At 42.8% G+C, this 24165-nt stretch overlaps 1 protein-coding gene across 1 annotated transcript; it reads left to right on the forward strand.

The window, feature by feature from the left end:
* The first annotated feature begins 2117 nt into the window (after positions 1 to 2117).
* Positions 2118 to 17176, forward strand: NXPH3 (neurexophilin 3). Its single transcript, XM_042475779.1, has 2 exons — positions 2118 to 2400; positions 15820 to 17176. Exons 1-2 carry the CDS (start codon positions 2344 to 2346, stop codon positions 16567 to 16569), a joined length of 807 nt encoding a protein of 268 aa, XP_042331713.1. The 5' UTR covers positions 2118 to 2343; the 3' UTR covers positions 16570 to 17176.
* The last annotated feature ends 6989 nt before the right edge of the window (positions 17177 to 24165 follow it).

Below are 24165 nucleotides of genomic sequence, written 5' to 3' on the forward strand. Positions count from 1 at the left end.
ACCCTCACCCTCATCATGGCCCTTAAGAATGCTGGTTCTCCTTGCCTTTCTTGTGCACCAGTACTTTGACTGAAGGCCCCCTGCCTCCCTTTTTTCCCTTCCATCCCCCTGCTGCCCCCTTTTCTCCTCAATGCCCCCTGGATATTTCTACTGAAGTACTGCCCACTTTGGGAATCACTGGTCTAGACCAGCCAGCCACACCCCCAGATGTGTTGGACTACAGTTCCCAGCATCCCTAGGCAGCATGGCCATTGAACTGTGTAGACTGATTGAGAGCCAGTGCTGTGTAGTAGTTTGAGTGTTAGACAAGAATTCTGGGAATCCTGGGTTCAAATCCTTGCTCAGCCATGGAAACCTACTGGATGACCTTGAGCAAACTGCACTCTTCTTACCCTCAAAGGAAGGCAAAGGCAAAAAACCTTCTGAACAAATCTTGCCAAGAAAACCCCATGATAGATTCACATTGTGATGACTATAAGTTGGAACCGACTTGAAGACACACAACAATAACAATTGACTGAGGGGCGGGCTTCAAGAAGACATCCTTTCCATTATCTTCTACTTCAGAGCTGGGGAGTGTGTGATCCCACCAGATTTTTTTAAAATCTGATTATGATTTTCTATAATCATAAATCCAATCATATACACTTTTAAAATATATATCTAAAACAACATATGTAACAACATAAGTATGAGCCCAACTCACACTACAAACCTCTCAACTCTCAAGCAGATGGTTATATTCCACTATCATTAAATTTCTTTTATATGAGATTATATTTATGCTTCTACTACACACAAACTCTGTTTAATTTGCAAAACCTAAAACAGATGTATAACCCCTGTGGATTGCAAAAAAGTAATAAACAATTCTCAGTCTTTCTTAAAACTATTCACAGATTTTTCCTTAATCAACATTATCAATTTATCCATTTCAGCAAGTTCAGTGATGTTCATCAGGTGGTCTTCTTTTGTTGTGGTAACACCATCTTTCCATATTTTGGCATACACAATTCTAGCTGTGGAATATAAAGTCCTTCCAAATTTTTTATTGATTTGTTTGTTTAACATTCCTGATGAGGAAGTCTCTGGTTTCAACTGTATTTTAACTTTAGTGATCCCCCAGATCCCATCATCTCTCACTATTGGCCAGAGTAGATATGGCTGTTGAGGACTGGAACCCAAGAATATCTGGACAGTTACAGGTTCCCCAGCCTTGTGCACCTGAAAATAGATGCTAGGGATTGCCACTAACAGGTAATATTTGCAATAAGAACCTTTAGCTACCAGTCTGCTTTGATAGTGGTGTATGTGTATGTGACAGAAAAAGAGATGGAGGTTAGAATCCAATACCCATTCTGGTAGAGGGCATCCTATCTACAGTGGTGCATTTTTCAGAGAGATGCCTTCCTTCCTTCCTTCCTTCCTTCCTTCCTTCCTTCGACTATAAAAATCCTCACTCATGCTACCAAGAAGATTCTAGGCACTGAAATCCCCAAAAGTAACTTTTCCAAGCTCTGATTTCCCCAAACACGCATCAATACGGAGTCATATTTAGACTCCACATATTCTAAGACTTAGCCTTCAGCCTTCAAAACAAGCCTCAGAGTTTATCGCTTTGATCATTGGAAAAGCGGTTTATAAATAAACAAACATTTATATATATATATCTCAACTGCAGCTAGAAGAAATGCCCAGACAAAACTTAATCAGGAACATTTTACCCCTTTCCACAAATACAGTCATGAAACCAAGCTCTCCCCACCAGCGTCCCTGACAAAATCTTTGCATTCACATCCTGCTGTAAATTCAGCCAGACTGTTGAATTCATCCTGGAGTTCTTGGGGGACATCTTTCGCAGCATCCTTTATCATAAGCTGCCCTTCTCTCTTGGACCTTGGCCTAGAAACAGACCTCCTGTCTTTTTGAAGAATCTCATTGTGCCAAGTTTCCTGTTGGCTGAGTTTTCTAAAAAGTTGGCAGGCAGGCAGGCAAGGGTTAAGGCAGGACTTCACTGCTCCAGTGGTGGCACCTGTCAGTGGGAGGGAGCTGGTGGAGAGCACAGAGAGAGAGGGAGACTGGAGTGAGTTTTACCAGACTCTCCAGCAAAGCAGGGAGGCAGCCAGGAAAAAGCCACATGGAGGTCTCCAGCTGCAGAGGGTGAAAAAGCCCATCCTTCTGCCCACGCCTGGCTGCAAAGAGGGCTGCCCAGGCAAAACCTGGCATGGGGGGAACCTAAGGAGACCAGAGGCCAGATTATAACAACATCAACCAGGAGGAGGTGGAGGCAGATCGGACTGACCAGACCATCGAAAGGAGGCAGAAAGGAAGAGAAGGCAGAAAATGCAGCTGACACGGTGCTGTTTCATATTTCTCATCCAAGGGAGCATCTATCTGCTGGTGAGTGACCGATGACTGGATGGGGAAGAGGGGAGTGGGTGGCACAGGGGAGTGACATGCCCTTGCAAATGCCTGAAAGGAAAAGCCAAGGGTCAGCTCTGACCACTGCTTGCCTCTTGTTAGCACATTTCTGAATAGCTTTTGTGGTCTGCTGTTTCCGTAACGCCTTCTTTAGCATGCACTATGCATTTTGCCTGCTCTTAAAATTTGTCCTTGCATCAACTTTGACAGGCAAGTTTACAGCGCTGTAGGCTCAGAAGGAATCAAGAGGCTATCCAATCCAACCCTCAGTGGTGTTTGTATGGCAGAAATATCCACTTGCCAAAACAACCCCACATTTAAAAAATAATGGTCCTGTGTCTTTGGTAGCAGCCTAATGCAATAAGCAATTCAGAGTTTTCCCTCATTACTTTATTTTAACTCCAGGACCAGTTTTCTCTGGCTTTGTAGCTTTATGTCAATTACTGGCACAAAGAGAAAAGTGGAATGAGATGGAAGGTGGCAACTCTGCCAATGCAAAGAACAGACAGTATTGCCCAGCCTGTGGGGCACTGTGATTATAGGTGCATGACCAAAAGACACCTGCCAAGCAAATAATTCCAGCTGACTCAAGCTAATGAGCCAAGTCGCAAAGAAGCCAGCCAGGCATGACAGGGAAAGGCTAGATCATCTATGGCAAGTGTGGCAGAACAGGTGGTGGGTAGTACAAAATCCTTTTTTATGGGAAGTAGACAGATCCTAAGCAAAAGGCAGGGAAAGGCATGTTCAAGTTGCAGTGAACAAAACTGGAAAGCAACTAAACCTTTTGCCTCCATTTATAGAAGCCCTATATCCCCAAGAGAGGAATATGTAACTCATGGCAGTTTCATGGGGGTGGTGGGAAGGGAGGAACTTCCCAAATCCAGTGGGACACAAAAGAAAGCAGTTGAACTGAAAATGAATAACAAAGATGACTGGTGTTGCTGAGCAAGGTTTCAAACTAGATGCAGATATTTGCCATCAAGAAACAATCCTCCCCAGCTGTCTTCTGGAAGATGTACCAGTTCCCAAATGCCTCTTTGCAACAGCTACTGAAACTAAGAGATGTTCATTAACAAAGCAGGCCATAGGCATGGCACAGGTTTGAGTGCTGCCCTAGCCTGAACATCATTGTTTGCCAACAGAAAAGGGAGGATTTGCGTCAGACGGTGTCAAAATGCACAGCCACAAGGTTAATTTTAAAAATCCTCTACTCAGTGCACTTTGGAGTTGCAAGTTATAGATGTGATACTCACCTTTTGCTTGACAGGAGTGGGCTGGTATAAGACCAGCACTCTCAATCCAACGAGATGATTGCTGAGTTGTTTTCCTCTAAGGCTGAAGGTAGGGGAGCTGGAGAACTTATTCTGAGATTTTTCAAGCAGTGTTTATATTTGAGCACATCGCTTTAACTGAGACAGACTGGAGCAAGTGGGAAATAATCCGTATTTTCAGTAAGGAGGTGGAAACCATGACTTCTTCCACCCACCTTGTAATAGTTCATCTTTGAGCCACTGTAAAATGAAACAAAGAATCCTGCGAAGCCTTGAAGACTAACACTTTTTCAGAGCTGAGGGAGAGATTGCGTTTTGAGCTGTTCATCTGATCAGTATTCTGTATAGCAAGCAGCTTATGCTAAAACAAATGTGCTAGTCTTTAAGGTGCTACAGGACTCTTTTGTCATTTTGAGTGCAACAGACCAGCAGGGCTAAACACCCTGCTTCCACCCCACTTTCGAAACTGTAAAATAGAAATTCACCAGTTAGCACTGCTGATGGCTACAGAGGCAGCAGCCTCACCAAAAGCTTTTTGAGTAGTAACTGTTTGAAACCTCTCTGTGTTGTTCTTTAAAAGCAGGGCTCTTCCCTCCTCTTTGCTTTCCCCAATTGTTTTGTTGTTCTTCCTTGCACAAAAACACATTTCAAATCTTCAGGGAAATGAGCCCAGCGTTTTCTTTGGTAGCAGCGTGCCCTTAATCCCTTTGGGTCTGGCATGGATACATCTTTCTCCAAAGACTGCTTGGCATGGGGTGGAAGGCTGGGGAGAAGGCAGACGTCTGGCAGCTGATCTGAATTGGATTGGGTTTATCTGGTATGATTCTCTGACCAGGTCTCTTGCCCTCTTCTGTTCAATAAAATAAAATAAAAACCCTTATTGTCTATGCCAGTTAATGAATTAAAGCCAAGGAAAAGGATTATGGCTCTCTCAGCCTTCCTAGAGGGAGGCAGATAGGCTTGCTGTAATTATAGAAACCAGACGTGGAACAGTGGAAGGAGCCAGGAGATGGTCCAGTTTCATATTCACACACAGCAGCTTCAGACCTCTTGAAGTCCTCCAGGCCAGACTTGGAGCCTCTGCTCTGATTTGTAGCAAGTGGAAATTGTGCCCCAACCACCCAACTGAGATTGACTGGAGATGCCAGGGACTGAATCTAGGCAAAAAAGCATAGTGCCACAGAGTTAGGGTCAGAGCTGGAGGAAACATCCTCTTTTGGACTACAACCCCCAGCATCCCCCAGCCAGTATGCTGGCTGGGGGATTCTGGAAGATATAATCCAAAAGAGTAAGCTGCCCCATTTCAAAAAAGCTTACAAAATCAAGCTTCTTTCCTCCACTCTTATATAAAGCAGAACCTTATTGTCTACTTCAAACTCTCTCTGTGTGTGTGACAGAGAAAGGTGCCTTCCATTAAACAACACATACAGCATGGCATTATTTCCTGGCACCCAAAGAAAAGATGCAATGCTTTCTATTTGGGATCAAGAGTTACGGCTCCTTGGGGACTGAATTCTAACCTCTGTCAACTCTGTCTACCACCAGCACCAGAACAGAGTGGTGTTTCAAGATTGTTCATAAAGGGGCAAGAGATCTCTTTGCCTTGAAATTCACCCTCAATGCTTCTTCATCAAGAAGATGCTGCATTATGATCTGATCCCAGAAGACTCTTAGTGATTTTTCATTTAACCTTGTACTTATGGATGGAATGCTCTCTCTCACTTTTTAAAAAAAACTGAAAGGGGCTGCTGTATCATTTTAGAATATTATAAAATATTGATTAAGCTCTTTTCATCATTTAGAGCAGTGGTTCTCAACCTGTGGGTCGTGACTGCTTTGGGAGTCGAATGACCCTTTCACATATTTCCAATGGTCTTAGGAACCATCGGTTGGGGGTCACCACAAAGGGTTATGGCATTAGGAACGTTGAGAACCATTGATTTAGAGGATTTCCCTTTCTTTGGTTTTTTGTTCAAAGAAGAATCAAGGTGGGCAACTATTGGTCCCATTTTCCAGATAACAAAACCAAGGATGAATATTAGATTAAACAGGACATTAATCTGATCCCTCATGACTCTTTTTACATTCTGGAGCAATTGCTCTCAGCCTTTAGTCCTCCACATTTTGGACTTCAACTCCCAGAAGCCCTAACCAGATCAGGTCAGGGATTCTGGAAGCTAATGTTCAAAGCAGCTTGAAAGCCACTGATAGAAAGGGCCACAGGCATCTGGTGAATCCACAGCTGAGATGAGATTTGAGGCCAGGTTCCCTAAAACTTACAACCAGAGCTTGGAAGAGTTACTTTTTGGACTACGACTTCCAGCACTCTCCTGTCAGCATTCTGGGAGCTGTAGCCCAAAACATATAGCTCCAAGCTATGCTTCCAAAAGTCCTAGGATAAGTTCTTTTATCATCATTGTCACACATACCCTGTCTCCTTCTATGGTACAGAGCATTACTGTAAACTGAAGGTATGCATGGCTGATCTTCAAGTGTACCTTTCTGTCTTCAGAGAGGTCCATCATGTCACAGGAAGTTCCCAGACTGTGTGGGGAATATTTGGTCTTTAAGACGTTTGAAACTACCACTCCCATATTCCCTGGTTGGAACTTCTGGGGGCTGAAGTCCAAATTATGTTCCCCACCCCTGATATAATGAAATAAAACAGCCATTCCTAATTTGATCCACATGCATCCTTAACGAGTGTGTCCCTGTAATGAGTTAACTCCCTTTAACTCATTACAGATATTGACTAATAGCCACATAAGATGACCACTTAAACACATGCAATCAGCTATGCCAAAAATAATTTGTTGTTGTTAACTGCCTTCAAGTCAGTGCTGACCCATAGCAATCCTGTGGTTGAGATGTCTCCAAGCCTGCCTTCCTGTAGGTTCAGGCCCATGACTTCTCTGATTGAGTTTAGCCAACTACCACATGATCTTCCTCTCTTTCTACTACTTTCTATATTTCCTAACATTATTATCTTTTCTAATGAGTCGTGCCTTATCATGATGTGGCCAAAGTACAACAGCCTCAATTTGTTCATTTGGCTTCCAGGGAGATTTCAGGCTGTATCTGTTCAAGGACCCTCCACAGTACCCTCAGCGCTCTTTTCCAGCATCGTATCTCAGATGAATTGGTTTTCTTTTTATCCACTTTCCTCATTGTCCAGCACTCACATCTGTACATGGCAAAAAATAATACTGAAAATAAAAACAAAAAAGTCCAGATAAAATATAACTCACTCACTTTACTTAGACGATCAGTCAGAACTAGGATTAAAGTTCGACTCCAAATACAGAGATTGGTGATTCTACCTGCTTTGCAGAAGTATCATTAGGCATTTAACTTAGCATTATCACCAATACCATTTAAGGCAACATCACAACAACCTTGTGAGGTAGGTTAGGCCACACGATAGTGAGCAGCCCAAACCTACTCTCAAGTGTACATAGGTCTAGAATTGTAACCCTACCTATAGATATTATTTCCCATGATAACATCAGTGTGGCACATTTTAAGTAGTTTCCTTTTTATGATCTTTGGCTTATCTAGCTTCACAACTACATTGAATTATTGTTGTTTGCTGTTGTTGTGTGACTTCAAGTCATTTCAGACTTATGGCAACCCTGAGGCAAACCTACCATGGGGTTTTCTTGGGAAGATTTCTTCAGAGGGGATTTGCAATTTCCTTCTCCTGAGGCTAAATGCATGTAACTTGCCAGAGGTCACCCAGTGGGTTTCATGGACAAACTGGGAATTGAACCCTGGTCTCCAGAGTCATAATCCAATGCTCAAACCACTATGCCACATTGGCATGTTAGTACTATGCCCATTTTACAAACAGGAAAATAAAAGTTGAGAGGATATTTCAATTAATCCTGTATGCTATTGTTGCACCTAAAGTGCTGGTATGGCTCTGAAGCTGTTAAAATGATATTCTAAGGCTCTAGTTCTCTACATTCCGTGTGTGTGTGTGCGCGTGCGCGCACGCACACATGCACACACACATGCACATGTATGTGCACCTTTTAAGTCACCTTTCAGTTATGGCAACCCCATGAATTTCATGGGGTATTCTTAGGCAAGGAATTATCAGAAGTTGTTTGCCATTGCCTTCCTCTGAAATATAGCCCACAGTGCCTGTACTATCCAAGTACTAACCAGGGCTGACTCTGCTTAGCTTCCAAGATCAGATGGGCTCTGGTGCCTTATCGGAAAACAAGTTGCACTGAATTTAATGAGACTTGCCTCTTGAGTAGGTATACACAAAGCTGTGCTATTAAGCTTTGCCAAGGAGGTGAAGGTACCAGTAAATAAATGAATTAAAAATGATGCTCATATGGAAAGAGTGAGTAATACAACATTTCCACAGTTTAGTCATCCTGACAACAATGCCACAGGCTTCTGTACAAGATTACCTTGCAGGGATCCTAGGTCAATCACAGCCCCCATTCTTCTTCCCCAGTCTTTCTTTAGAACGCAGCAGAGACAATGCAATTTATTCTGTTGTATCATGGGTCATCTGTCAAATAGACTGTTGTGGGAGGCCGCAGGCTTAATCTGCGTATTCTAATTTCAGACCAGTAGAATGAAAGTCTAGGTCAGTGATAGAGGACTTGTTTGGGATGCAGAAGGTCACAGGTTCAGTCCCCACCATCCCAAATAGAATCAGGTGATGGGAAACTCTTCTTTAGGTGACACTGGAGAGAGGTCAGCTACTGGGTTGTGCCTCTAAGAAAACAGATAATACAGGAGCAGATGGGAAAATTCCAGCCTTGTACAAGGCAATGCTTCCTAGAGCACTTGTTGTATGAATACAACCCAGCAGTGTGAATTTTGAAGGAGAACAACTTGGTGCTACTCCCTCAATGTGGTGCCCACCAGGTGTTTTGGAATACAACTCCTATCAACCCTGTGTAATATAGTGTGGGTTGTGGTTCAAACAAATTTGCAAGTCCCCTTGCTGACGGGGGAAAGTCAACAGTTTGGGAACAAAATGTCTTCAATGAGGAGAAGCAGCCTAAATTGGAATAAAGCTTAAACAACTATCTGTCTATACAGTGGGCCCTTGGTATCTGCTGGAGTTTGGTAACAAAAATCCATGGATGTACAAGTCTCATAAAATACATGGCATAATGAATTATATAAAATGGCAAAAACACGGTTTGCTTTTGGAATTTATATTATCTTTGAGTATTTTCAAGCTGTGGATGCTGGAATCTATAGATAAAAAAATCTGTGGATACAAAGGATCAACGGTATTTATATCTGCATATATCTATATATCTTGGCCATGGAAACCCATTGGGTGACCTTGGGCTAGTCACACTCTCTATCTTACAGAAAGGCAAGAGCAATCCCCTCTCTGAACAAATTCTGTGAAGAAAACCCATGATAGCTTCGTCTTAGGATTGCTGCAAGTCAGATATGACTTGAAGACACACAACAATAATAACAGCAACAACATATCTGTATCTATCAAACAGGGGACTAAACCCAGTTGTTAGTCTCAACTACAGTGGTTCCAGTTACTCAGTGAAACTTACATAAGTATTGACTTACCAGGTTTCCATTATTACAGTACAAGTTGTTCCTACTGATTCTCTGGATTTGTGCTAAGTAGGACTATCAAGTAGATTTCAGCCATCTTCTTCTCTTATTTTTCTCCTATTAGTATAGGTAATTTATATATATTGTAGACAGGTATGGAGGCTCGGACCTATCATATGGAAAAGGACCTGTTTTGGGCAGCACCAAGTGGGTCGAGGGAAGGAAGAACAGAGAAGAAGCTAGGAATTGGTGTATAGAGAGTGATGCAAGACTGACTGAAGGGCTGGAGAGTGTGTCAGGAGGGGAGATTGCAATTTGAGTTCTGCTTCAGGCAGCACAATGTTTTGGACCAGCACTGCAGATGTGTGTGTTACAGTAAACGTCAGATGAGGTTATATCTTACCAGCAATTCTTACAAGAACTCTAAAAAGCCACTGGGAAATGTCAGAACACTCTTGATGCATATTGATACATGACCAGTTTCAGCATTTTTTTCTGAACCATTATCATTTACTGGTTGTTGATAGGGATGATGCCAACGATGGAGAAGTATGGACATTTATGAAGGGCATTGGCTTGTCCTTGAGATTTGCCAGCAAATAACAGAATTTTCTGACGCTGCAGCCCTTTTCACCCAACTGCACACAGAACCAACTTGACATATCCAGGAACGCTGCAAAATGTATACAACTGGAATATGTGTGTAGGCTCTGTTAGGAGGATGGCAGGATCAATACATCGAGGCAGTGGAGTGAGGAAAGGGGAGGATTTATGCTCACTTCCTTCCCTAAATGTTAAACCTTTGCACAACTGCAGTGTGATAACGCTTTCTGGGTGGCTATCCCACTCCCTTCAAAAACCCATTTATGACCGCTAAATGCTGACTGTTACAAATACAATCCATGCGACTACTTGTGGGCTTTAGTTAATGCTGTGGTTCCCAGGAGAATATTTATAGGACTAGAGCTTAAGAGGCAGCCAGCATGAGCAAGGAACAAGGAATTCAAGACTGGCAGGGAGGTCTCAGGTCAACCTTGCCCCTTTTGGCCTGGCCTGGTTGAAGGGCTGTGTTATTTTGTTGTTGTTGTTGTTGTTGTTGTTGTTGCTGCTGCTGCTGCTACTACTGCTGTTGTTGTGTGTCCTCAAACCTTACCACACAAGCCCTCTTCTCGCAGTAATCATGTTAGTTAAAGAAAACAAACATACAGTTTGGGAGCAACCATTATCACAAGTCTCCATAGTAGCACAGTGGTGTAGTAGTTTGAATGTTGGACTAGGTGTCTGGAAGACCAGGTTTGAAATCCCCACTCAGCCATGGAAAACTACTGGATGACCTTGAGCAAAGCACACACTCTCAGCCTCACAGGAAGCAAAGGCAACCCCCCTGCCCCGAACAAGTCTTGCAAAGAAAACCTCATGATAGGTTTGCTTTCAGGTCACTATAAATCAGAAATGACTTGAAGGCATACAGCAATAACAAAAGTTGGTATTATTTCCCATGTTGCAGAATACCAGACAGAGAGGTTCATCTAAGGAAATGTAATGGATTCATGATTTGAACCAGGGACCTCTGAATTCACAGCTTTCTTTCTTAGTGAATACCTCAGAACAAATGCATTGGGGGCCCAGGCAGGCCACAGCGCAGCTAGGAGCTCTTCCATCCATGCATGGTAAAACAACAAACACGACAGAATGCAGTGTCTTTTCTAGTTCAAGTAATAAACCAAGTGCAGTGCAGAGATCAAGTTATAAACCATCTCTGCTCAGACAGATCCATTTTTCAAAGTTCCCACGGGAGTTAAATTCACTCTCCATTGGAGCACATGGAATTAAGCACAGCAATTTTTAAAAGAACACAAAGATTCTGAGAAAGCTTTTTCATACTGTTGTTTAGTATTAAACCAAATTGGCTGATTCCAGTAATCAACCAGGACCAGTGTGGAAACAGCAATTTCCCATCAGGGTTTATTCTATTTAAAAGGAGATACAGAATGGTGTTATGGTTTGAGTATTGGGCTATCACTCTGAAGACCAGGGTTCAAATCCCAGATTGGCCATGTAAACCCACTGGGTGACCTTGGCCAAGTTACACTCTTTCAGCCTCAGAGGATGGCAATGGCAAACCTCCTCCAAAGAAATTTGCCAATAATTCCCTATGATGGTGTCATTTTAGGGTCACCATAAGTCAAGAATGACTTGGGGGCACACAACGACAACAGACCATGAAGCAACCTAGCAGTTTCTTTCAAGAGACCAAAGACACACACTGAATTTCAAAACGTCCTTATATTAACTTCCAAGTACAACTACAGCTTTCTCAATATAATTCAGAGACATATCCTTGTTAGTCTGGAATATCTAAGGAAGGAGACTAAGTCTATGAAAGCTCATGCTACACTTTCTTTCACACAGTTAGTCTCAAATGTGCTGCAAGATCCCTTTGCACAGTGGAATTAGGGACCATGCACAAATAGCCAAACAAGAAAGTGTTGTCTGACCAGCTGCCCATACAAGTACATTGAGATGGGTAGGATCTTTCACCTGCCCCACCCCCAACTCAGGATGTCTAGCAAGCAACTATGTAAGCAACGAGACTCTCAGTTCAGTTTGTTCCAGTCTCTTTTCTAAAATCCAGCATAGCTTTTGTAATTTATTTGTATGGCTGCGCAGCAGTATGTTTAGTGTACAGGCTAACCAAGCGCAGGCTACCTGTAGACAGAGCTGCTCTTCGAACCAGATCTCAGAGCCAAAACATATTCAGTGTTGGCCTTCAGCCCGAAAGCATGTAAAGAAATGAGCAACACTGACCACATGCAAAGTGTCTTGAGTAGCTAGCCCCATGCTGCTATGCCTAAGAAAATACAATTTTTAAGTGGCCAGTCTCTGTCATTAATTTTTAATGTATGAGGATAGATCTGTAGCTCAGTGGTAGATTATACACTTTTAAATAAATGCAAACAGTTCTGGATACAATCTGCAGCATTGCCGGCTAGGGCTGGGAAAGAGTTCTCTCTGGAACTGGAGAAAGCCATACCAATCTGGGCAGAATAGGGCAGTAGTTCTCAGCCTTTGGTCACTATATGTTTTCTGATTTCAGAAAACATATAGCGGGTCCAGTCACTGTGACCAGTGGTCAGAGAATGTGGGAGCTGAAATCCAAAGCATCTGGAGGGCCAAAGATTGAGGCTACTCAAGTAGACAGTGCAGAGCCAGGTGGGCTAAGGCTCTGTTCCTATATAAGGCTTGTATATATTCCCGTGGTCGACCACCTTGCCTATATAAGGCTGAATGAGCACCATTAAAAATATCAGTGTACTTACTTTATGCATCTCAGCTCACTCTGTCAACACTCTCCTTGAAACTGTGTGAATACGTGGACAGGAGACCAGAGTGTATGCATTCTAGAGGCTGGCTCAACTTTGGGCTTCTCAGGAGGACCACAGCCATCATTGAGGCCATCATATGTGTGGCCAAGGATGATGATGTGTCTTTTGGTCACTTTGGTCACTTTTGGCCACTTGGGGGCTGTTAAGGAGGGGAGGGGTGCTTGTTCCAGAGATCTGGAAGAGACCATAAGGCCACCCAGACCAAACCCATGCCATGTAGGACTACAGAATCAAGCACTTCAAAAGGATGGCTATCTAGCCTTTGTTTAAAAACCTCCAAAGAAGGAGACTCCATCACAGTCCAAGGCAGTGTGTTGCACTGTCAAACAGCTCTTACTGTCAGGAAGTTCTTCCTGATGCTTCCTGTAGTTTGAATCCATTGCTCTGTGTCCGCATGTCTGGAGCAGCAGAAAGCAAGCTTGCTCTATCTAGAATATGACATCCTTTCAAATATTTAGTCATGGCTATTATGTCACGTCTTCCCCTTCTCTTCCCCAGGCTAAACATACGCAGCTCCTAAGTTGCACTTCATAGGGCATGGTTTCCAGACCATTCACCATTTTGGTCACCTTCCTCTGGACATGCTCTAGCTTGCCAACGTACTTCTTGAATGTGTGGTGCCCAGAACTGGACATGACCCTTCAAAATCACATTTTTATGGTATTTTTTACATGGTTATTTGGACTGGGAAATCAACTCAGTGGGGGGGGGGTATCCTTGTGGGGCTTAACAGGGCTACACTGAAGCTCCTACCATAGGGAGACATACATGGGCTGCACAGTTCCCACCCTTGCTTCAGATTATGCTCCCTATGTCAGGAAATAGGCAAGAGCTCATGCTGTAATAAATCTGCTAGTTTAAAAGGTGCCACAGTACTCTGTTGTTTAAGGCTCACTGTAGTTTCAGGTGCTAGAGATCTTTTGAAAATTGTTCCTCTCTCTCCCTCCTCACTATCTGTTTGGTCTTGAGAAAACACTGCTGGTGGTAGTAGTAGTTGATTACACAGAGAGACCTATTATTTTCGTTGCTTCCTAGTTTTCAGACCATTCACTAGAGCCGCCAACCAATTAAAGGTCCTTTCAATCAATTAAGTGCCTGGCCTTTCACTGATTAATTGAATAAATGTTAGCATGCCCATGGCAAAAGCTCAATGGCCTGCCTTTCTCTCCAAAAGGCAAGAGGCAGTTTCTCTTCCCAGTGTGACAGTTCAATACAGACCAAAAAAAAAAAGCCACAATTTGCTCGTAAGAAGAATGTTTAGTCTCGGGGACATTCTCTGTTATAGGAGCACATCAAAGCTAGAACAAGCTTCAAAAGTGAAACTGAAGATATATCAATACTGTGGAAGGCCAGGTTCAAAAGAAAGCTGCAGTGGGGTTTTCAAGCAAACATCTTCCTAGAACCCCTAGGTCCTGCTGTTTGAAAGGGGGGGGGATCACAGGAGTTTAACCCTTAAAGACACCATATCTGACTGTTACTTTTTGAAGGAAATGCCTTTTCTTCCTTACACTGTTCTAACCCCTATCAAAGACACTTGCTCCTGCAGCCCTACTTTCCTTAAAAGGACTGCAGATTTCCTGTTCTCTTATATTGCTCCACTCCTTCTGTCTTACTATGCCTTCTTCATGGAACACCTTTTCTGACCTTTTCCAGACAACCTTATGATCACTCATGGTTGACCATGACAGAGATGACCCTAATGTTCCCTTAGGCTCATGTTCATTCTTTCTCTTTTGGGATGGTGAGGAGTAATTTGGAAGCTTTCACTTCCATTTTTAGATTAACCACTTTTTGTTGGGGTCAGAGTACATGATAAACCAAGATTATTCTTAACTGTGGTTTGTTTGAAACAAGACAACTTTAATTAATCTTTTAGGAAAACAGCTTGTTTCAAACATAGCATAGTTCAAATTAACTAAAGTTTAGGGTTCAGATGCAGTGTTGAACTGTAAATACGAACTGAAAATTTCCAATCTCCTTGCAGTCATGCCAGATAAGGAAGCAGACCCAAGCCAAGAAGAAAATTTAGGGCTCTTCTCATAAAAATAAACTACAGTTTATCATAACATCCAAGAGGGACTCTCTATCTCTATCTTTCTGTCTTCCCACCACTTTCAAAATCAATTTTGAAACCTATTTCCATGAATTGTTTAACACAGTATCCTGTCTCCCAATCCCAACTGAAATAAAGCCTGTATAGGTACCACTCATTTGCTCTTTTATCATCCAAGTTATGCCTACTCCTCTCCCTTTTATAAATTCTATGGGGAGGAAATTACCTTGTTGACCACCATATATGTTGATAGCACTGTATAACTAGGCAATAACAACATGTGGTGCATATGAAAAGCTGATAGGGTAGCCTGCCTGAGCTCTAAACATTTTGCTTGTTGAAAGACCCACTTACACCTGAAATTAAGGCTGCATCCAGACTGCAGACATAATCCACTTTGACAGCACTTTAACTGCCATGGTTCCATTCTATGGAATTTGTAGTTTGTTGTGGCACCAGAGTTCTCTGACAGAGGTTACATGTCTTACAAAACTACAGTTCCCAGAATTTCATAGCACTGAGCCATGGCAGTTAAAGTGGTGTCAAGTTGGATCATTTCTGCAGTGCAGATGCAGCCTGAATGTTCATACTAATAGGAGGGATGTGGAACACATGAATAGGTGTGGAACCTGTGACCTTTCACATGTTGTTGCATCCCAAATCCCATCCATCCCAACTAGCATGACTGATGGTTGGTGAGGATGGAAGATACAATTCAGCAACTTCCCTACTTTTGGCCTACAGTCCTAACATTTGTTGTTATTTATTTATTTTCTCTGTCTATAAAGTCTATGTTAAGGTGGCTTGCATGTCATTCCAGCAGTGAATATGCTCGGGCTTTTAGTCTGAATATAAAAGGAACTATCCAAGGTACTAAACCCTATAAGTGCTACTTAAAGTTCGTGCTAAAACCCAGTGGTGATTCAGAGCATCACTGGCATGGGAGCAACCAGTTAGCAATGAGATATGCTGCCACTCAAGAATTTCTATACTGTATACTGCTGAAAAGCAAAAAGGTAAAATAAAATATTGTGAGGAGGAATAATTCTCTAGATTCCCCAAGCTTATTAAGAAAAATGTGAGAAAAAAAATCTATGTATTATGAAGTTATGATCTCTTCTATTTCATACAGGTGATCTGTGGCCAAGATGAAACTACAGAAGATGAGGAAGAAGACAATGGAAAACCATCTAAAGAGCAACAAAGGTCCCGGGTACAAAAGAAGAAGAGCCAACTCTCCCTGAAATCCTCCTTGGTAGCTTCCTCCAATTTACAGAACACAAGTCTACTAGAGTTGGCTTCCACCAACAACCAAGAATTTTGGGATGTCCTAGAGAGTTTGTCCAAGCAAGGCCAAGGCCCACAGCCCTTGCGTGGCCGAAGGGACACTGTCGCCAGCCCCAGTCGGCTTAAGAAAATATTTGGCTGGGGTGACTTCTACTCCAACATCAAGACAGTCAAGTTGAATCTCTTGATCACAGGCAAGGTGGTCGACCACGGGAATGGCACAGTCAATGTCTTCTTCCGTCACAACTCCACTGGCCATGGCAACATCTCTGTCAGCCTGGTGCCCCCCAACAAAGCTGTGGAGTTTGACCTTGAGCAACAAATCTTCATTGAGGCTAAAGAATCCAAGATCTTCAACTGCAGGATAGAGTATGAGAAAGTGGACAAGGCGAAGAAGACCACCTTGTGTACTTATGACCCATCCAAGACCTGCTTCCTGAACCACACACAGAGTCAGGTTTCCTGGGTTTGCTCCAAGCCCTTCAAGGTCATCTGTATCTACATCACCTTCTACAGCATAGACTACAGGCTTGTGCAGAAAGTGTGTCCTGACTACAACTACCACAACAATGTTCCTTATTACCCCTCTGGGTGACAACATACCTCTTCTGAGCACAGAAGCAGCCCAAGTCCCAAACACAACTTGATTGGGGGTTTGGGAGCAAAAAACGGGAAAGGGAGGCCATGAGCTGGGAGGAGGATGAGTCATGTCACTCCAGTGCTAGACAAACCACCAAACAAACCTGGCCTCTGCTAAAGGACAGTTGGTTTAGAGGGGAGTTTGAGAGAACACAAACCAACAAAACATGCTTGCAAGGAGCTCTGCAGTCTTTAAAAATAATACTGTTGTCAATCCACATCCTCCCCACTTACATGCATATACTCAGACCAAATCATTTCAATGCTTGAGGCACAAATTCAAAATGGCACTTTCTCTCCATTGTTATTCCTAAACACAGGGCCCAGTCCATCAGGGAATTCTGCTATGAAAGCTTCCATGAGGCTTCTGCAGGCGAAGAACTGAAGGAATGACTAATACGTCTAAGGCAAGGGTGAGTGACTGTGGCCCTCTAAATTTTGTTAGATTGCAACTCGCAGCATTCTTCAAGTTTGCTTATGCTGATTGGGGCTGCTGGAGGTTGCAGCTTAATGACATTTGCAGGGAATTCCTGCTCTTGCTTTATGAAAAGGCAGACAAGTGTGGCCCTCGATATTTCTGAATTGTTATTCTCATAATGCCTTGCTACTTGCTATACTTGCAAGGGCTGATGGAAGTTGTAGGACAAAGACATCAGGAGGGTCACAGTAGACCATCCTTGACCTAGGGTGAGATCCATCTGTCTACCATTTAGCCACCCTTAATGACACCTAAAATCTGAGTTATTGCCCTGCCCTGCTTCATCTCCCTTGCCCTTCCCTTCCAACTGAGTCTCTATAACAAACTGAAAATAGGTAAAAACAGTTCAAGCAACTGGAACATTTTAGTTTCCAAAGGGCCATCCTTGGATCATAAATGGTGCATCATCAGTTTTCTGACAGGTAGTTTGGAAAACCTAAGCACTTGACTATAAACATTCCTTCTTTCCATTTCAGTTGCCCTACTAAGCCTTCTTTCTTGCAACTAATTTGGTCCAGCCTCTATTATGACAGGGCCATACCCTCCTCCTAATGGGTGAATAGTATCTTGAATAAGATACTGATATAATTTACCTGTTGCTCCTACAACAAATGTAGCAAGTACTTAGAGCACTGTGTCGGTAGTGCCACAGGAAAGAATGCAAGCCAAACAACATCTGCTTGCTGCACAGCTATCTAGAAGTCCTGATACGTTAAAACCAGGTAAGAACAAACAAAACAATTGAACTGTCACAAAGTTTAAAGTAAGGGTGCACCTCCAAGGATATTTTTATGGCTCTCAGCCTCTCCTGTCTCACCTGACTGCCTTTCTTCTGGATCCCAAAATGGTAAACTGCCCCTTCTGCCCCCAAAATGGTGAACTGCCCCAAACTGGTGAACTGCCCTTTCCAGGGTCAGCAATTCCTCTTTCAAATATGGTGCAGGGCTCCCTTGAATAGTCTGACACAACATATACCTGTTTTTCAAAACCAGAAACTACTTCCAACCACATCTCCTTTAGGTTAGCATTTTGGACCATCTGCATGTCTCTGAGATGATCACGGGACATAAAATTGGCCTCTGGATTTGCCATACATGCCTTACCTGGTTTAAAGACATCTTAGCCAACAGGAATTTTAAAAACAATTGAATCAATTTGCACAATATAAGAGGGATGAATAGGTTGTGGGAAATGAGCCCTTATCTAAGGAAAATATGATCTGAGAACAGGGCTTGGTAATCCATTACTCTGGTCTCTTTCATGACAATAAGGCCAGATGTAGAAGCCTGTATCTGATGTCTTTATTCCCAACCTGCGCCAGCATACTGGCAATTCCTATCTAAGGAAACACATTCCTTCCCCTTACTTCACATATGGAAGGGAAGGCCTGTTGAAGATTGGACTTGGGTCTACTGTCATGTCGTGGGTCACCATACTGTCCTGATCTGACAGGGACAGCTCTGTTTAATCCTCTGTCATCCTACTTTTTCAGGTCCTCTTAAAATGTCCCAGTTTCTCACTTTTCCTTCCACTTTCTCCTTTTGCTCTCAGCTTACTTCAGTTGCTGCTGAGTTCAAAGTGCAAAAGTAGTTTGCACTCAGTTAACTCAGTAGGGATGAAAGGAGAGGAAGGGATGGAATCTTACCCTTCCCAGTAGGCTCAGGCAAGCTGCTGCAGCCTCTTCTAACTTGTATATTCTTCTTCATTAATAACTGTTGCCATCTTGACTACACTCTGATGTTCCTTAGCCACATTTCTCCTGGTTTTCATCTGTAAAATATTGGAGGAGATGAGGCTTGTGTCACAGCAAATACCACATAAGTTCTCTTTCACACACAGTTATAGCCCTTTAGTGCCACTTTACATGCCTGGCCTCTGTCCTATACAATCCTGGGATCTGTAGCATTGTGAGGAATTTAGAATTCTCCAGCAGAATTCTTAGATTTTCACCACACTGCAAATCCCGAGATTCTGCAGGATACTAAAGTGGTATTGAAACAATATAATTGTCTAGTGTGAAAGATACCTCAGTGGGGGACCATATGCCACATCCCCTTGGGGTAATCTGCATGGGGGGGGACATATGCTAGCAATGGGCAAAGCCAGAGCCAAACATGAGAGCAATGTTTGGCCACCATCTTCTCTCCTCCCCACTTAACAGTCTGTTAGGGAGGGACAGCTTGCTCATGCCAGAACAGCTCTCCTGCAGATAGCTACTGCAATCAGGCAGAGGGGTGCATCTTGCGAGCCACCATGGCATAGTGGTTTAAGTATTGGGCTATGACTCTGAAGACCAGGGTTCAATTTCCAGCTTGGCCATGAAGCCCACTGGGTGACCTTGGGCAAGTCACACTGTCCCAGCCTCAGAGGATGGCAATGGCAAACCTCCTCTAAACAAATCTTGCCAAGAAAACCCCAAGACAGGGTCACCGTAAATCAGAAATGAATTGAAAACACACAGCACGTGCTGCTTGCTCACAGCTGTTGTTAAACTGAAGGTACCGTGTTATAAGAGACATTCTGCCTTCTCACAGAAGGAATGAAGCTCTGATGCCCCACTTTCCCCTAGTTAACACTTTGTGTCTTTAAAAAGCCTGTGTGTATGCATGCAAAACTTTTTTAACTCCTGAGCAGTCTACCAGTTCATATGTGTATCCCCATATACTACCAAGCTACACACCTTTTGGAGTTAGAATAATGCATCTAGATTTCCATCATTTTGGAATACCAGGAATATGAAGTTTCAAATGGAGATCCTTGACTTACCAAGCTGGAAGGCAAATTCATGAGAGATAAGGTTATCAATAGCTGCTAATCATAATGGTTATATCAAATATCAGATACAGTATGCTGAGGAATGAGCCAGCAGGGTTCAGTAGTTTGTGAGTTGGACTATGATGATGGAAACCAGGATTTGAATCCATGATTGGCCACGGAAACCCACTGGGTGATATTAAACAACTCACACTCTCTCATCCAAAGAGGGGAGGCAAAGGCAAACCCTCTCTGAACAAAGCTTGCCAAGAAAGCCCCATGATAGGGTTGCCATAAGTCAGAAACTACTTGAAGGCACACAGCAACAACAAAAACAACACACTGGGGAACACAAGCTTGTGGTACAACTGCTGCTCATGCTTAATCAGAGGCACCTTGTTGACCACCATGGGGACAGAATGCTGAATTAGATAATGCTTTGGTCTTCTTATATTCTTATCTGTTAAGAATAAAGCCCAGCTCTTCTTATAGCCTTCTCAATTTGGGGAAAATAAACTCAAGTTGCTGTGGAATGCTTTCTAATATTCATTTATGGTGGCTGAGGATACCTAGGACTGACTCTACCATATGGGCTAGTGCAAACATTATATACATATTACCCAATTGCTGGTTGTGGTTGCTATCCATGTAGCAAGTGACTCTACACTCAGCACAGCATATCCATGCATGGAAGCAATATATTTCCTAGTATATTTTGCAGCCACTGGATCAAAATGTTACACACCTAAAGCCAGAAAAAGCTGGATTTAAACCTATATTCAGTCACTAAATCGGAATGGGTTACTGTGAGAAACTCACTCTCAGTGCGTTTCCCTACAGGAAGCTTGTAAAAGTTACTTTCATGGACTACAACACCCAGGATCTCAAAGTCAGCATGGCCACAATGTTGTCTTGAAGGTTCCAGGCAATGTATTACAGACCCACCCCCCAAAAACCTATCCAAGCTCTGTCCCTACCTGTGAAATGGAAACATTAAGGATCTACCTCAGAGGATTGTTGTGAAGATGATAATGGCAATGCTGATGATGGTGTGAGGAAGATTGTAAAACATCTGGTGCTATAAAGAAATGTTTCAAAGAAATTCTCTCCTTCTCATTCCAATTTTCTGTGTTTCCCTCCCCACCTCTCAAGCCCAACCAACCTATTCCCAGGCGATTTCTCATCCCTCGGACCAGATCTTTCTGTTCTGTCACCAATTTGCTCCATACCCTCCCACTTTCTTTCTGATTAAAGGATGGGCACATCTCCTTGTTGTCATGTATTTATCTTTTTAATACTGTCCTTAATATGGAGAATAAACTTTCCCTCTGCATTATGGAGGGGCAGAATGATAACTGGATTTGGGATTTTGTTATTACAGTTGAGAACAGCCTCTTGCTCTCCATTAATAACTTGTGAAGGTTTGAGGGTATCAAATATACACTGTAGATGGTTCTGAGACGGGTGAACACCACCAGGTTGGCTCCAGGCGGAGGGATCCTAGAACTACCAAGCAAAAGACATAGCACAACTAATTTGTTTTCATCTTCATAGATTTCCTCTGGTAAGCAGAAAACATTGAGAAAAGAGTGGGGAAATATAGGGCAGTTAGAAGAAGATGGCAGTGTCTGGAGCCCCTGTATAAATCTGTGAATGAAGTGAAGCCAGTGGATCTGAGAACAAATCAAGCCCAAATTCTTCCTAGAAGCCAAACTGACTGAACTGAGGCTACCATACTTTGAACACATCATGACTCACTAGAGAAGATGGTAAAACTTGGTAAAATAGAAGGCAGTAGGAAGAGACGAAGCCCAAGTAGATTGATTCTGCCAAAGAAGCAACAGCCCTGCTTTTGATAGACCTAGCAGGACTGTTAATAACAGGGTGATTTGGAAATATCTCATTCATTATGTTGCCATATGTTGAAACCAATTTACTGTCAATTAACAACAACAGATTGCCTAATAAAAGTCTTGGACAGCATGGTGTAGTGCAGTGGTGGGCAAAGTGTAAGCCACAGGCTGCACTCACCCTCAGGGCTGTTTTTGCATCCTCATAAAACTGGGTCCAAGGATCAAAAAACATTGTCCCAAATGCCCAAAATGATTTCTAGGGGCTCTAGAGGGCATTTCCATCATGTTTGGAGTCCCCCTGGACCTTCTCAGGGATCAAAGATTCCTTGCTTAAAAATACTCCAAAATGCCCTCCAGGGGCCCAGTAATGCCCCCTACATGTGCCCCTAAGTTTCATAGAGCATTTGGGGGCAAAAAGTATTAGTTTTGCAGGAACAGGTGCAATCCTCCAAGGTCTCCTGAAAGGCTAATGTGGCCCCCTAGTCTTCAATGCTGATGTAGTAGTTTTAGTATTAGACTAAGACTCTAGGGGACTGCAGTTTGAAATCTAACTTGGCCATTGCAACAAATCTACTGGGTGAACATGAGCAAGTCATGCTCTCTCAGCCCCATAGGTAAACCCCCTCTGAATAAATTGTAGCAAGAAAACCTTATGACAGTTTGCCATAAGTTGGAGTCAGCTTGAAGTTACAAAACAAGAACAACGACTGCAGGGAAGCATCCACTAGTCTGGAAAAATGAGTGGTAAACACTTTTGTAAACCCACTTTTATAAATGCTCCAAGTTTTAAAATTGCCCTAAATGATGATGGACAAGTGATCTTCAGAAAAGATCTTCAGAATCTTTTACCTACAAGTTGTTCTCTAGATTGGTTTTCATTTGGCTCGGTTTTATCTGAAGCCTCTCAAAAGGAAAGGGCACTGTGTTCTGGAACATTTCCCAAATATGTGTGACACTGAGATACCAGCTTTGCTGGAGGAAATGGATCAGATACATCCTAATGACAATGAAAGAGGGCCCATGGGAAGACATTTTCCCGTGCTCTCCTTAAATCTGCAGCCCACTGTCTATTTGAGAGACATTTATTTTAAATGCAGTTCCCTTAAGAGGAAGGGCTGATGCTCATCAAGTATTTTTACACTGTTGGGGCATCCTGGTATTGGGGGAGAGGGGGACAGTGAAAAATAGGACAACTGGTGGTAATGGAAAGTGATTTCTCAGACCATTGTGCCAAACCAGTTCTAGTGAACAGCAAAAGATGACTTAGAAGCTTTAGAATCCACGGAGAGAGAGAGTGGCAGGCAGTGCCCAATTATGCAGAAGCTGCTGCACTGGGATCTATAAAAGGAATACCGGTACCTTCCAGATACGATGGATATGTTTGCCATGCAGGCTTTGGATGATGGGAATTGCACTGCAATATATCAGAATGGAGAAGGTTGTTTCAAGTCCTACAGGGATTCTGATGAATTCAGTATGAACCGATGAGAACACAGAGAGCAACATTAGCCTGCATTTATTTTAAAAAAGAGACTTGAATTAAATAAAATGCTTTAAACTATGACACTCATTGTTATAATAGCCACTGCAGTAGAAAGGCCTGTGGGCAGTTACACCACAGAAGCAAAGAGCAGCACAGACCTTGGAAAAGGGCTTTTTTCTTAAAGCAACTTTTTCAAGCTCTATGCTCTTTACTTCTGTGGCTGATTATTGATGTTGCAACGGTATCCCGGAATCCTTAATGGACTAGAGGAGCTGTAGACCTGAAAAGTAACATTTTCAAGCTCTGAAAAGTTACAGCCTGGAAAGACTATACTGTACTGTACTCATTTAAGATGCAAATGGGACCAGCAACAAGGGAAGTTAAAGCCACTATGGCTTGTTTGTGAACAGCCTTGGTAGGCCATTTTGCTGGTCAGCAAAATGCTGGCCCACATAGCTTTATTGCCCAGATTTCAAAAGACAATTTCTATGGAAGGCTGAACATGGTAACATTTTGCATAAACATTCAACTCTCACTCTTCCATCATGAGGAAAGGCAGGCAATGTGGAAACTCAGTGTAGCTCAGTTCACTCCTCAAAGTGACCAGGCATTTGCAAGGGTCTCAGTATTGGCATATCATTTTTAACCATACCACAATTCTCATTTTGCATGGAGCACAAATGAGATGGTGTGCTACAGTGGTATGAGAGTAGGACTAGGTGCCTGAGTATGCTGCCACACTGTAGAAATAAAGCAGTTTGGCACCACCTTAACTGTCATGACTCCATGCTATGGAATTCTGGGATTTGGAGTTTGGGAAGATATTTAGCATTCCCTGTCAGAAAGCTATGGTGCCCCGCAAAACTACAAACCCCAAACTTCCATAGCATTAATCCTTGGAAGTTAAAGAGATATCAAACTGATTTATTTATGCAAGGTGGCAGCAGCCTCAGACTAGGGTCAAAGTTCAGCCATGGAAACCAA

The sequence above is a fragment of the Sceloporus undulatus genome, chromosome 6, assembly GCF_019175285.1.
Source record: "Sceloporus undulatus isolate JIND9_A2432 ecotype Alabama chromosome 6, SceUnd_v1.1, whole genome shotgun sequence".
NCBI classification, from domain to species: Eukaryota; Metazoa; Chordata; class Lepidosauria; order Squamata; family Phrynosomatidae; genus Sceloporus; species Sceloporus undulatus.

Coding starts and splice junctions, on each gene's coding strand:
- NXPH3 (XM_042475779.1), top strand. CDS start 2,344: ATGCAGCTGACACGGTGCTGTTTCATATTTCTCATCCAAGGGAGCATC. Junction 2,401..15,819: donor AAGGGAGCATCTATCTGCTG/GTGAGTGACCGA, acceptor TATTTCATACAG/GTGATCTGTGGCCAAGATGA.